This window comes from Toxorhynchites rutilus, chromosome 2 (genome assembly GCF_029784135.1).
Source record: "Toxorhynchites rutilus septentrionalis strain SRP chromosome 2, ASM2978413v1, whole genome shotgun sequence".
NCBI classification, from domain to species: Eukaryota; Metazoa; Arthropoda; class Insecta; order Diptera; family Culicidae; genus Toxorhynchites; species Toxorhynchites rutilus.
Window position 1 is genome coordinate 297,573,623 of NC_073745.1, and position 15,867 is coordinate 297,589,489.

At 36.8% G+C, this 15,867-nt stretch overlaps 1 protein-coding gene across 8 annotated transcripts in view; it reads right to left on the reverse strand.

Moving 5' to 3' along the window:
* LOC129771754 (potassium voltage-gated channel subfamily H member 6) overlaps positions 1 to 15,867 on the reverse strand; it is a 405,800-nt gene that overhangs the window by 238,849 nt on the left and 151,084 nt on the right. For 6 of the 8 annotated variants that reach the window (XM_055775760.1, XM_055775754.1, XM_055775761.1 and 3 more), the window contains exons 4-7: positions 3,701 to 3,838; positions 3,463 to 3,631; positions 3,189 to 3,357; positions 3,024 to 3,129 (exon numbers count right to left, since the gene is read on the reverse strand). In XM_055775760.1, the coding sequence (XP_055631735.1) occupies positions 3,024 to 3,129; positions 3,189 to 3,357; positions 3,463 to 3,631; positions 3,701 to 3,838 (582 nt within the window). The remainder of the gene's footprint in view (positions 1 to 3,023; positions 3,130 to 3,188; positions 3,358 to 3,462; positions 3,632 to 3,700; positions 3,839 to 15,867) is intronic. The other 2 variants (XM_055775755.1, XM_055775756.1) reach the window with 2 other exon arrangements.

Genomic DNA, 15,867 nt, shown 5'->3' on the forward strand with positions numbered 1-15,867 from the left:
ACAGAAGTCTAAGTTATGAAATATAAATACATGAAATGAATATTACTATACATTTCCAACATTGTTACTGAATCTTTTCATTATATAATAAAGTTGTCTTCAAAAACAATTTTCGTATGAGATGTTTCACCACCTTAAAGAAAAGTGTTTTTCATTTGAATAGAATACTAATTTGATACAGAGAAGTAAATTTTCATTCATAATTTTATTTTTAAAAATGTGTTCATTCTCCCTGAAAATCAATTACTATCTTTGACACTCCGCTAAACTAGTAAACCAAGCTCAATGCCGTCAACGCGAAAAGTTTGAGAGTAAAAAAGACCGATTTTCTTAGATTGACAGTTGCACTATGACGAAGTGGCAGCGTATTCGTTATTTGTCCTACAGGCAAATGTCGCAATGAGACATTTCAAAAGCAGTGGGAGTATCCCTGTGAACCCTGAAAAGTGAAGAGAGAATACAACCATCCGAGAATCAAAAAATCCGCTGCTATCAAAATAATATAATATTCGGGGGAATCCAGTGCAGAAATCAACAATGAGGTAAATGGGGTCTGCGACTGTACGGCACGGAAGATCGCGAAAAAAGATTGCAGGGCGAAGTCGAGGGCTCGGAAAAAAAATTCTCATGATTACTAATCACATCCGGGTGCTACAAGTCGAGCGATGTAAGAAAAATTTTAAAATTCCTCAAACGACAACAAAGTAAACTCGGAGGTCTGCAACGGGATTTTAACTAAGTCAGACAAATATTGACCCTGTTCAACAAGTCGAGAATATTGATGATGCACTGTACTGCCCATGTTTGTATAGGAGACGTAAACGACAAAATGAACAAAATCGACTTTTTCGCTGTTTCGCATTCTACATAGTGTAATACGTTTACTCAACATGCAAACAAACATTTTTTGTTCGATAACATTTGAGCAATTTTGAAGAAACGTTTCCAAAAAACACTGTTTGTCCGCATAACAGACGTAGTTTCATACAGCTTTCATACATCGTTCGAAAATCAACAATGGTCAGTATTATGAGCTATAAGCTAAATCTAGATTTGAATCACATTCGTTGTAGAGTCAAAACATGCCTGTCACAATAGTGTCTTATTACTTAGTGTTTCCTAATAGATGAATATAAGAAACCATTAATTGTTCGTTGGATTCCTATTTTCTGTACACGATGAACAAAGAGAAGCAATTGTGTTTTTTAATGTTATAATTACCAAAATTTCTGCATTTAAATCTGCAAGTAGATAATGAAACAATCAGATCAGTAGTAAAATAAAAATAATATTGGTTCTCAGCATCATAACTCCTCGGATTCAACATTGAATTACTCCACATACTCAGCATTTACTCATATCGTTGGAGTAAGTCACTCCACCATCTTTATGCGATTGATCGTGATATCGGTAAATTATGTTGCTAAAATTAACAACTTTGCAGATTGCCTTTACAAATTCAACTAATTGAAAAAACACGAACCTGCTGTTCTTATATCTCAGAATATTCTTCAGGAAAAAGGTACTATCATAGACTCGCAACAAATCAAGAGCACCTTTTTCAAACATTTCACTAAATTTCTTCTAAACCTTTTTGCTTTTATCCGATAACAACTGAAACTACCGACGGAGATGTTTTGACTATTATCGGAATTGTAAATACTAACGCTACAAACAGAACAACCTGGTGATTACGTCTAGCTATGCGGACAAATGTTCATTGAAACGATTGATTGTCCGCATAAATAGACGCAAGCGTTTTCCAAATGGAAAAAAAAAGTTATAATCCGAAAAATCACCTAGGTCCTCTTTTTGCCGATAATATCCTTCAACTGGACAGATCACTTCATCGGAAATTTGCATGGTTATGCTTGTAGGCCGAAAAAACAACAAAAATGCGTTTTCCCAACACTAATGGTGTTGTCGATTACGTCTCCCATGTAATCATGGGCAGTGTAGCCAATACAAGATTCTGTTGAACACCATTGAATGTTATACTATATGAAGTAGGTGAAGCCTTCAGCCCACTCTGGACGGAAGGTCTGCTCGCCACGCGTTCTACTAGTTTTTTCGTTAGTTACGCTACTCTAGCGTGGACGTTTTATTTAACTCACACAACTTTCTATTTCAATCTAGCTTCTTGCCCACAACTTTTCGAAAACAATAAAGACCAAATCACCATTTGGGAAAAAAAATTGCACATAACTGAAAACCACGCAAAATGTTGATAACGAATAAAAGCACACCCGGACAAACCAATGTTTCTCGTAATGAACAATCAAAAGGTATGTTTTGACTGACCACAGAAATTTACTCATGCTAGAGGAAAAACGAAATAAAAAACCAAAAAAAAACATTAACGAATACGGATTTCCAAATTTTCCACAATCGGTAAGGTGCGGTAAATAGCTCATACAGCAATAAACGGCACAACCAGGTATCAGAACAACATCAAAACTACACAACGATCAGTAGCGGTAAACAGAACGAGAAAAAAACACAAGAGAAAAAAAAACAGAAAATGGTTACAACGATGGGAAACAGAAACGGGGACAACGAATTTGACTGTAGTACAAATTAGTAAAGTAAGAATGTTTATTACATTTGTTAGGCGTTTGCTTGCCAAAATGCAGCGCTAAGGATACATACGAAAAGCTTGTCAGTCTCACTGGCTAGTTAGCAATATATCTCGCTTCATATGTTAGACTAGTGGATATCGATATTTATCATCTGCTGTGTTGGTTTACGATAACAAATTGACTTCGGAAAACAAAGGTGAAGGGAATGGAAAGAATCGCTTTGAAAAAAAAAATGTTATGGAACAAAGTTAAAATATATTTCTTGATTGGGAAAAAACACATAACGGTGCGAAATGTTTTTGCTTGAATCGGTTGAAAAAATCAAATCCTCAAACAATACGATCACAACTGAAAAATTAATGATAGCAACTGTTAATGTTAGAATAGGTGTGTTTGTGGTTGTCTGCAATAGAAGCGGCTAGTGGGCCACCGCACTATACTTACGTTTTGATTGTATGTCAAAGTCTAAACTTTTGGTTTGCTGAAACTCTGGTTTTACGTCGACAATCGGCGTTGGAAGCTCTTTGGACGACACTTCCACTCTGGGTGTCTAAAAAAATAAATGAACTGAGCTTAACTGTACCGAATATTATACACAGGGCACATTACCTCCGGCTGAGTTATCACAATTTCTCCTGGTCCACTAAGCGTATCGCCATCTGGATGCAACCCCTCCAGTTCCTTCGTCCGCGTCAACGCCGGCGTCGACATTGGCGTCCAGATGTTCGTTTCCACTTTGAGCACCGTTGTCTGGCTAACCCTATCGCTACAAAAACCCCTAATGAGAGAAGAAATTACCATTGAACACTATTCGGTTGGTCCTAGCCCTTCCCCTAGGAAGTAAAACAACATTCCAGCTTCCGTTATGTGCCCCACACAATACCTCTCAATCGCACTTTTGCCGATCCCCACTTCCTCCTCCTCCTGGGTGGCATCCGAAGGGGGCGTCAGGTATCCGGCAAGCCGGAGACCTCGGTCGCGCAGCGCGATGTGTCCTATTCGGAACGATTGTCGAAAGCTTGCCCGCGCACGATCGACTGAAAGGAATGGGACTGATCTTACATATTTTTTAACCTGTGCAATGGACAAGGAGGACACGTGTGCGAAATCGAGGCACCTACATTTACTTAACTTCACCGGCTCGATCGGCTCCGGCGAGATTGGGTTCGAGAGGTCCTCGAAGTTGATGATGAACAGCGAGATATCGTCCACTTCGGACCGGATCGGTGCTATCACCTCGGAGCACAGGAACTTCGTACCTGGGTGGATGGAAAGAGTTTTGGTTGTTTATTAAACTTACGGTTGTTAATAAACTTTTATGGAATGGTCACGTGTTATATTCGAGGATCGTTTGGAAAGTCCGTGCAAAGTAAAAAAGATGGCAGATCGGTCTGTTTCTTTGTCTTTTCTTCGTTTGAATCGAGGAAACCATCACGACAACGCAACAGCTCACGCCTCAGATGTTGTAGTCACAAAATTAATGGAAATAGGGTTCCAACTCGTTTCACATCCCCGTGTTCTCCCAACTTGGCTCTCTCGGACTACTATTTGTTCTCCATTTTGAAAGAAATTGCAGGTCAGAAAAGATTTTATTCAACCAAGAATGTGGTTGCAGAAACGAATGACTATTTTTAAAACTTGGCAAGGGATCAACAAACTAGAAAAGGAAAAGATTTTTCGAGCGATATAAAGGGTGTGTCACATCAAATTGCATCACGGAAAAAACACTGTAGAAATTCGCCCAGTAGACCGATCCTTTTGAAAATTTTAGACAGTAAAATAAAAACTATTAAACAACTTTTGACATTTTCTATTTATTCATACTTCGAGCCCAAGCCCGTATGCTCGTACCTTCCTCTTTACCCCGTCCATAAGGTTCTGTACAACGTCAGGTTGTAGTTTTTTTTTTGAACAGAAATCCATTTTCTCTTGAAGTTCGCCTCCGATTTGACAACTTTTGGGTTCTTCCGGAGGGCCTGCTTCATAATCGCCCAATATTTCTCTATTGGGCGAAGCTCCGGCGCGTTGGGCGGGTTCATTTCCTTTGGCACGAAGGTGACCCCGTTGGCTTCGTACCACTCCAACACGTCCTTTGAATAGTGGCACGAAGCGAGATCCGGCCAGAAGATGGTCGGGCCCTCGTGCTACTTCAATAGTGGTAGTAAGCGCTTCTGTAGGCACTCCTTAAGGTAAACCTGCCCGTTTACCGTGCCGGTCATCACGAAGGGGGCGCTCCGCTTTCCGCAAGAGCAGATCGCTTGCCACACCATGTACTTTTTGGCAAACTTGGATAGTTTCTGCTTGCGAATCTCCTCCGGAACGCTGAATTTGTCCTCTGCGGAGAAGAACAACATGCCCGGCAGCTGACGAAAGTCCGCTTTGACGTAGGTTTCGTCATCCATTACCAGGCAATGCGGCTTCGTCAGCATTTCGGTGTACAGCTTTCGGGCTCGCGTCTTCCCCACCATGTTTTGCCTTTCGTCGCGGTTAGGAGCCTTCTGAACCTTGTATGTACGCAGGCCCTCCCTCTGCTTGGTCCGCTGAACGAATGAACTTGACAAATTCAGCTTATTGGCGACATCCCGGACCGAACTTCTCGGATCACGTCTAAACTGCTTTACTACGCGCTTGTGATCTTTTTCACTGACGAAGCATCCATTTTTGCCGTTCTTCACCTTCCGGTCGATGGTTAGGTTCTCGAAGTATCGTTTTAGTACTCTGCTGACCGTGGATTGGACGATTCCCAGCATCTTACCGATGTCCCAATGTGACAACTCCGGATTCTCGAAATGAGTGCGCAGGATTAATTCACGACGCTCTTTTTCGTTCGACGACATTTTTCCAAATTTACGAAAAATTGACAGTGAAGCATGGCCAACGTGATCTATACACTCTTATCTGATACTGACTATTCAAATCCGTTGCTCCGTTCTCGAGTTAAATAATGAGGAACGGACACCAAATCATTTTTATTTATATAGATTTTTCAATTTATCGGATATACATGCTTATCGTAACCCCATGATTTTAATCTTGTTTCTTATCATAGCACATCATACTTGGCGCCCGTTGTTTTCCACTTGTTTGTCGATTAAGTTCAGTTTCGTTGAACTCATTCTCGTTGCGTTCAGTTCCATTCCTTTTTTCTTTCAGATGTCCCTTGTTATCGAACACTATTCTTCTATCGTCTGCAGGTATAGCCTGAGAACCATGGTGATGCAATTTTCAATGTATCATTGTTTGATCGAATTTGAATAGTGACAGCTTCGACTTGTAATTTTCGAAACTTAGAAATGAAAATGATGTTTCACATGATCCTTTCACTTATGCCAGAGTTATTTTCGATGTAATTATTTTAGTCTATGTGAAATCTGAAAGTGAAATATAAATAATGCTAGTCTCTGTGACGTGAAATCTTAATTATTCATACGCATCCTGAAAAATCGATTATTGACGAATTTCATGCCAACTCGAATTTCATACCAACTCGACTGGCCGTTGGCAGCACCATCTCAGATAGCAGTGAAACGATGTGGGTGTGAAGACATGGATCATTTAAGCAACTTTGCATACTTGAAATATACGAAAAATAAGTAGACTGCTTTTTGGAAAAAGCCATTTTTTTTAAATTTATAACATAAAAACCATGATACCTACAAAACTCATGTCAAAGGATGAAATGTAGGAAATTGTTTAAATTTTTACAAAAATTACCGAAAAATTTTTGGAAAAAATTTCGCTGAAAAAAAATTTATTTTAAAAATTAAAATTTTTTTTTAAAAAAAATTTAAAAAAAAATTTAAAAAAATTTAAATTTTTTAAACGTATTTTTTAAAAATTCATTTTTTTCAGATTTATTAAAAACACATGTTTTTGAGAAAAAATAATTTTAATTTTCAAAATATTTTATTTTTAATGGAATTTTTCCAAAACTTTGTTTGATATTTTTTAGTGAAAACTTAAGTAATTTCCTACATTTCATTCTCTGACCAACTTTTTGTAGATCTTATAGTTTTTAAATTAAGAATTTTCGAAAAAAAAATTAAAAAACTCAAAATTAAAAAAAAACTTACAAAAAAAATTATAAGACCTATAAAATTTTAGTCAAAGAATGGAATGTAGGAAATTATTTTGGTTTTCATTAAAAATTATCAAAGTATTTTTTGGAATAAAATTTAATTGAAAAACAAATATTTTTAAAATTAAAATTCATTTTTCTCGAAAACATATGCTTTTAAGATACTGAAAAAAATGATATAAGGAGTCCTTCCAACAAGTTTTCCATACATCGGACGGTCGGCACATTTACATGGAAAAAGTTTTTCGAACAACAACTTTTTCATGGTTTCTTTGAGAAAATGCTATTAATGTTCAATTCGTTACATTTTTATGTACAAATCATCGCATTTTAAATGCTCTGTCAAGAACACGTCAAACGTGAGAATTCACACACAAAAATGTTACGAGCAAAACATTATTTCTGGAGTCTTCATACAAAAATGACTTATATTCCAAAAACTATAACAGATAGAAAGTTTATTTCTTCGACAAAAGTTTATATTTGAATAAGATCTTAAACTTTGTCGAATCACTATATCGCTATCTTGACTTTAAACAAAATTAGGATAAGTTGTATTGTTTTCAAAGAAAACAAGAAAAAGTTGTTGTTCGGAAAACTTTTTCCCTGTAAAAGTGCCCATCTTCTAATGTATAGATGACTTGTTGGTAATTGTAAGGACTATTCATTTATATATATATATATATATATATATATATATATATATATATATATATATATATATTTTAGGGAAATTAAAAAAATACGTTTTTGAGAAAAATGAATTTTAATTTTTTAAATAACTTTTTTGTCACCTAACCTTTTTTCCAAAAAAAAATGTTGGTACTCTATTGTGAAAATTTTAACAATTTCCTACATTTCAATCTTTGACAAGAATTTTGTAGGTATCATAGTTTTTAAGTTATAAATTTTGTAAAAAATTAAGAAAAATAAATTGGCTTTTTTCCAAAAAGTAGTCAATTTATTTTTCGAATATTTTAAATATGCAAAGTTGCTTATATGACCCATGTCTTTACACCCACAACGTTTACTACTATCTGAGATGGTGCTGCCAACTCCTAAGACGAGTTGGCATAAAATACGTCTATTCTCTTTCGTTCATGTCTACTGTCACATTCTTTCAGTTTGGAAAGCAGAAGATTGACGATTGAAATGGTTCGAATAGTTTGGACTCATTATCGTCGTCAAAGTGTTTGATTTCATACTCTTTTGAAACTCCTACAATCGTCCTTTCATCGTGAACTTTTGATTCGCCCGGATTTAGAATGAGTATGTTTTTGATTCCGGACGTTTTTTTTTGTTTTATTTGTTTTTATTTGTAACTTTTTTTTTGTCAACAGCAAGGTAGTTAGTCTGACACTACATTAAAAAGTCTCAGTAGGACCTAACATTCGCTGCTATTGAACATGCCAATGATGTTTTGGTTTTGTGACAATTGAATATAATGATAAAGTATCCGGATTGAGAAGCTGTCCGGATTCTGAAGCATTATGATAATAAGTAATGGCATAGGAGGGCATAAACGTCACGCTTACCATTACACCATCGGCCTTCAGCACAAAAGTTCCAAAAAAACGAAACATGCATTCTAATATAAGCTACTAAAGTGTTTCGATTCATTGTAAAAAAACACGATTGGAAACGTCACTTCAGTGTGAGGAATGAAACGATGAACTATGTTATGACAGCACTCTCAGTTGTGGACTCGTCTAGAGGCACAAGCCAGGATCGATTACCGATGCTCTTCAAACAGTAGGGGAACCGCGGGTAATACGGACAGTAGGGGTAAGATGGACAGGTGGTTGATTTGTATAGTTACATTTTGAATTCCAGATTTCTGTTAATGAAAACATTTTCTACATGTTATTCTACAATATTCAAGCCATCCTATGGCAATGAATTCTGATCAAAAGTGGAAAAGGGAAACAAAAACCGAAAATCATACATGATTCCGCGTGTGGATGTAATTTTAGCTGCAGTAATTTAAACATTTTGAATGGTTTAATATCAAAATTCAATTCGCTGATAGTTATGTTTCGGTTTGTGAGTTAACAAAGAAGCGATATTAGGTATGTACGGAAAAGTAAATTCATTTTTGAGTGGGAAATTTTAATTATTGAAATAATTGTACTGGTGGGGTAAAACGGACAGTTGCCAGTGGGAATGAGATGAACTGTGAAAAGTCTGTTTAATCTGTTCCTAAGGAATGCCCTGCGTTTATAAATGAAAATCAAATCGCCAAATGTGGACTGTTTAGGAGCTGACTGGAACCAAAAGTAAAATAGTTGAAGGTCTGTCCGTTTATACTGCTGAAAAGCACGATATCACTTCTAGGTGGATTGATTCGATTTTTTCATCACTTAACGGATATTCGTGATGACTTCAGACCTTGGTTGAATAAATTTATTCCAATCGCGATCGATAAACCTCTACGCTTCATATATTAAAAACCTGTCCATGTTACCCCCACTATATGTCCATATTACCCGCATCGAAAAAAATGTTGTACTTATCGGTCTGTATTAATTTCAGTAAAAATATTGAAAAACACTTTTTTGTAAAATATTTGGCCAATTAGGTAGAAAAACAGTATATTGAATTGCAAGAAACTGCATCAAAGTTTTGGGAAACATGAGTTTCCAAAGATATAATTGAAGTTCTTCTTAACATGTCCGTTTTACCCCCACCTCCCCATATACCACATTATTGTTACTTTCGGAGTGATTATTCGCACAAAGGCAATTTCAGATGGTATATTCACGGTTGAGTGTTCAATATTGAAATAAAAGACCTAGACTATGTAACATTCTGTTCTATCTGTTGAAGTCGAAGACGAATAAATGAATGAATAATTCATTAATTTTATTCAAACAGTTCCGTTTCTTTGCAAAAAAACGAAAATGTGTGAATTTATTAAAATCACAATTCTAGATTTAATCTAGAATCTAGATTAAATCAAAAATGAAATAATTTTCTGAATGTGTCGAAAGTGGCCTCCTTCTAGAACTAACATGTGATTTTTACTTGATATAAGAGCAATGAGGTACATATAGAAGTGGAGCAGTAGGCGAAGAGTATCTGTATTGGCAAGCCAAATATCGTGTCGTAATTATTTGCATTCAATATGGAATGTATATGGAAGAAACAAAACAATGCTGAAAGTACTTACGGTTGCATGATAATTTGAGCCAAAGTTCTCATTAAATCATTCTACTGGTTGTTTTTAAACAGATGACAATTATATCGTGGCTTATTTCGATTATTCATGTGGTAAAAAGGTCCAGAGAGCAGTCGTATGCTTAGTTCTCGAAAGCAGGGACATTTTCGGTGAAATTTTGATTAATTGGCGATTATAATCTCACAACATACACACCGACACTGAGAGCCTTCGAAACATCGACTCCATAACGGTAAAATAATGAAACCTCGTTTGTTTCTATGAACGTGGGGGAGTGAAAATGGCGAATGGAAATATCACTTTTATCTGTCTTTTTCGACGTGATTTCACAAATATTCACTTCACGCTATCACATTAGCCTCATATCCAGCGGGAGCTCTACAAAAATGTACGTTTTTAATTGATAAATTACTTCCTGAAAATAGCATTTTTACATGGATGCGGTGGGCAATCAAAGATAATTTTTATTACCGCTTTCAAAATAGGCTCCTCCTTAAACAATACACTTTTTCCAACGAACGCTCCAGTCTTCTCAACACTTTTTATAGCTGTATTCAGGAAGTGCCTTCTGTTCACGCCGTGAATTTTATGTCTTCAATGCTGTCAAAACGGGTCCCACGAAGCGGTAATTTGACGGTCGGATATAGGAAAAAAAAAGTCGCACCCATCTCTCGTCACCTGTAATTACGCGTTGGATGAAGGAGGGACCGTGGCCGAGTGGTTAGCGTCCCACATTACCACGCCGGGGGTTCGAGTTCGATTCCCGTTCTGGTCGGGGGAATTCATCATCAAAGAAACTTCTTCCGACTTGCACTGTGGTCACGCGTATTCTAGAGCTTGCCACTTAGAATACATTAAAGGCGTTTTATTTGGCATAGAAATCTCAGCTAATTACTAATAAAAATGACGTAAGTAATACTACGTTGAGACGGCGAAGTTCCTCTAGGAACGTTAGTTACACGCTTCAGTCACTTTATTATGATGATTTTTTTGATGAAAAATTGAGCTCTATTGACACTAGTCGTGCTACGACTTTTCTCATGACCAAAACATCACCCAAAATATCATACACTAAACCTATTTTCGTTTCATTTGAGAACCCTTTAAATTTTTATCGAACCATTTGGAGTATCAAACTTCATGATTTTTCAAAACTAAATTATTTGTGATAAACCCAGATATGTTCCGGATCAGATTTACGGGGGATGTGATCACCTTATAACTAGAACTAAATCCCATCGTGTGACACGTCGCACTTCATGGTTTGTAAATACTAGTTCATTGGTGACCATTTCAAGAGTTTATGGACACATTAGGATAACTTGGACGGTCTCCGGATGACCAGCAGCTAAATTTTTAGAATGAGGTATGAGAAAGGCACAACTATAACTTTAGGTGGATTAAATCAGATTCAGTTTTCTCAAACCATTGAATTATAATTTATATTACTATACACTCTGTCCAACTTCTATAAGCCCAGGTAATGATCTTGCTGCTTTGTGTCATTGTGAACAAACAATGCTTCAATTTATATTCTAGCATGATTTTCATATGTGTGTGTGCAAGCGCTGAGCGTAAACGAATGTTTTCGTGTTTTCAACTGTCAAGTTTCTATAAGACCAGTTACATTTTCCGTTGTTTTAGTTTTTTTGATCAATTAAATCAGGAAAATGCCGAAGGGAGAAGTCCTCACGGAGAGGGAAGAGAGACAAATTAATGCACTTCACCAATAAAATGTTGGTTTCAGAGAAATTTCTCGTCTGATTGGACGAACCAATCAAGTAGTGGTCAATTATTTGGCGAATCCTCAAAGATACGGTAAGAAGAAGAGAGCTCCATGTAAGTCGAAGCTCTCTGACCGGGATAAACGGCAAATAGCTAGAGCAGGTTCGAATACCTCAAAATCGCATGTGAAAATAAAGCAATATTTCAACTATTTAACTGCTTGGGTGACAATTCATCAAATTTTGGTAAAAAACATAAAGAGGGCATGATTAAATCTGCTCATCTTACACCATCTCCCCCCGAAGACGTCTGAGTTTTGCCAAAGCTCACATGAACCGACAGTGGGACATGGTATGTTGTGACAAAAGATGTTTCCAAAAGAATACATTTTGCTATATACCATAACGAAGGATACCTCAATGTATAGGTTATCTTCACTGACGAAAACAAATTCAATTTGGATGGTCCTGATGGTTTCTACGGGTATTGATGGGATTTACGGAAGAAGAACAGTATTTTTCAACCAGGAATTTTGGTGGAGGCTCGTGCATGGTTTGGGCGGGATTCTGCGCTACCGGAAAGCTCAAAATAGCCTTCACATCATTCAAGGATTACACACATGTTCTGGAATCCTCTCTCCTACCGTTTTTGCGTGGATATCGGTACAAAAAATTCACATTCCAGCAACACAATGCTTCTATTCATACCAGCAAGTAAACTAAGCTAAGCAATGGATTAAGGACCAAAAACCTAATTTTTTGGACCGGCTCGCTCTCCAGACTTGAATCCTGTTGAAAATCTTAGGGGGATCCTTGTACTCAGAATCTACACTGAGGGAAAACGGTTCACCACGGTTGAAGAACTCAAGGTCGCAATTTCGGAAAAATGGAAAAATATCGAGAAATCCGCAGAATTTGGTAAATAGTATTCCAACACGAATTGTCAAGGTTATCGAAATGGCAAGGTTACCAATTATTGACATGTAAATCAGCCTATCATTTTGAATTTTTCATGGACAATACTTATGAATTTTGAAGTGGTCTTAGAGAAACTGGACAGCTGAATTATTATATTTAAGCACAATAAATAAATGAACAACTCTTTTGAACGGAATTGACGTTAAATATACTTTATTCTAAGCAATCTACAATGTATGAATGTATCTTGTTGAAATTCTAACTGTTTGTGTTGCAACGAAATAGAATCAGGGTGGTCTTATAGAAGTTGGACAGAGTGAACGTAAAGAGATCAGGGAATTTCTGTACATTTTCTTGCACATTATACTAGAAAATTATGAAAATCTATTTGTTTCAATCTATTTGATCAATTTCACCCCAATAGTGTCATACAAATTTCTGCATAACTCGAGAACTAATTAAGCAAAGGAGTAAAGGTTGAAACGCCCTTACTCCTTTGCTTAATTACTTAATTAACAAGCGCTCAGAAACGCCGATGTCAACGTTTAATGATGTTTCCTTCGTTGTGTCCCTGTTTCATATCCTTCCTATCCGATCTATAACATTTTACTCAGTTGCGGCAATACATACACACACTCTTTACAGATACACGGGCCGAAGGTTGTGCAGTCCACTGATCATTCAACAAGAGCCAAAGGTTGTACCGCTCATGACAACTCTACACGAGCTGATGAATGCGCCAGCTAGTGATCATTCTATCCTGGATTCCTCGAGTCAAGAAAGACGCACCACGCTAGATATGGGGTACAAACTAGGGGGGCGTTGCTGATCAACGATCAGCTGCATCCCAATAGGAAGTATCCCGTATCGGGCACACGTACAGATCATTGAAGATTGCAACATCCCAATTATGAGAACACTTGTAACACTAACCTCGAGCCAACCGCGAGTAATCGGTTACATATTACTAACATAGTTGTAGGCAAACATTGTCGAAATATTGTACTCCCGGCCTCGTTAGGCTGACGTCATATGAGCATTAATAAAAATATATATTTTGGATAAAAAAAAGGGTAAAACTCGAGGAAGGAATCATCCGATTTCAGATGTTATCATTGTATCAAACATATATTCCATGTATAGGAGAAACATGTTATTTGCAAATGATTAAAAATTTTGAACGATAATTTGGTCTGAAAATAATTTGATATTATAATGACGAGTTCTAGTAGAAGTATTATGAAATTCATAATAAAAGGAATTTGTAAAGGGTCAAAGTCAATCAATGAACAGTTCTGCGATTGAACCCATGGACGTTCGCTCAGTAAGAAGACGTGAATACAGTAAATATTCACTAACTGGGCGAAAAGGGAAGACTAGTTATCGACATTCGCGTTTTAACTGGTCCACATTGATGCCAGGTGATTTTTTCAAATGTCTTCACATGGTACGAAAAAATGTCTTCAAATGTCTTTACAATCATATCGGAGGAAACTAAAATTCATAGCTTACTTTTGAACAATGTTTGATAACTTATTTAATGTTTATTCTAATTGGTATTGTCATGAAGCGCATTTCCCTAAACTTACTTTGAGATTTTGAAGTTTGTTTCAATAAAAGTGAACAAAGAATATATTGCGCAACTGGGAATTAAATTTTATGAGTTTAGAAATGATAATTGGCTTGATAAATCGTTGATTGAGTGAATAATGCCCTAGTTCTTCTACAAAAACGTAACTGTGATAATTTGTTTATTCAAGCTTTGAAGTTTTGGTTGTAACACAAACCATATCCACAAAAACTAATCATTGAACCGGAAAACCTTTGATTTGTGAAGAGGTGGTTTGAAAGATCTAGATTCATCTACACCTATACCATAGGGGGTCTTCGTAGCCACTTGGCTACGCGTTCGCTTACTAAGCGATCGATCGTGAGTTCAAACTCAGGGCCCTCAATTGACCATCTTTGTGTTGTTATAGAATAACTACGTCCACGCAAACATCATCAACGATGGAGATCGATCCACGGTGGAACATAGATCGATTCATCCATACAACTGCTCTGCTCAGCAAGAAACATCGGGCTGCTGTTCTATAAATAACCCAACAATGATCAATATCAACTGTCTCCGCTGTCCGATCTGCTGAACAATGGAAGAACAGATAGAATACCCTTACGCCTAAATGGCTACTACAGTGTAATTTATCATAATGTAATGGAACAGAAAAACCTAACGCCTAAATGGCTACTACTACTACTGGGTAATTAACAATTTATAGAAACATAAACATATGTACATGTACACGATAAAAATCCGGCTCTGTTACAGATAAAATGCTAATAAGCCTAATAAATAAATAAATGGGATAAAAAAATACACCTATACCTCGCTATACGGCCGCTCTTTATACGGCATTTCGCCATAACGGCCCTCTTCAAGTAAGGCACGTTTTCGATTTACGGCCTAAAATGTATCGCTATAACGGCAAAAAAAAAATTTCGATGTCGATATTAATACATAATTCATGGAACATGAAGTTGTTTCATTTTTGTTTATCGATTATTGTTGGTTTTTCGAGTCTGTTATTATTTTCTGTACAAAAAAAATGAAAAGATAATATGTATTTTGAATGATAAGCCATGTTGCATATTTGGTTTTCCGTATTTAGAACCGATCCGATTGAATATGTATTAGAAAAAATGATTCCTTATACGGCTTTTCGCTTTGCGGCCAAGTTTCGTGGAACGTATCTAAGCCGTAAAGCGAGGTATGGGTGTATTGTATAGTATAAGCCGAACATAAAAAAATACAATGTAACAATCATTCGAATTCTCGAGGACGAATAAACTAATGCCTTCTAGAGACAATATGTATTCAGACCACAGAAAGCTTTCCAGAGTTTGAAGTAAAATTCGTTCTTCTTCTTCAATGGCACTAACGTTCCTAGAGGAACTTCGCCGTCTCAACGTAGTATTACTTGCGTCATTTTTATTAGTACTTAGTTGAGATTTCTATGCCAAATAACACGCCTTGAATGCATTCTGAGTGGCAAGCTCTAGAATACGCGTGATCACAGTGCCAGTCGGAGGAAATTTCTTTGACGAAAAATTCCCCCGACCAGAACGGGATTCGAACCCGAACACCCGGCATGTTAGACGCTAACCACTCGGCCAAGGGAGCACAGTAAAATTCGTATTGTTGTTGAATTGTGAATTTTCTGCTTGGGAAATCTTGGAATTTCAAAAAAGCAAGTGAATGACACCGAGGCGAAGGTCTCCGTTGATTATTAAGAACAAAAGTCAACAAGTGACACTGACAAAAAAGCGAACGAACGACAGCAAGACAAACCCCTGCTTCTTTTGGCGATATCTTCGGCCAATAGCTAGAAG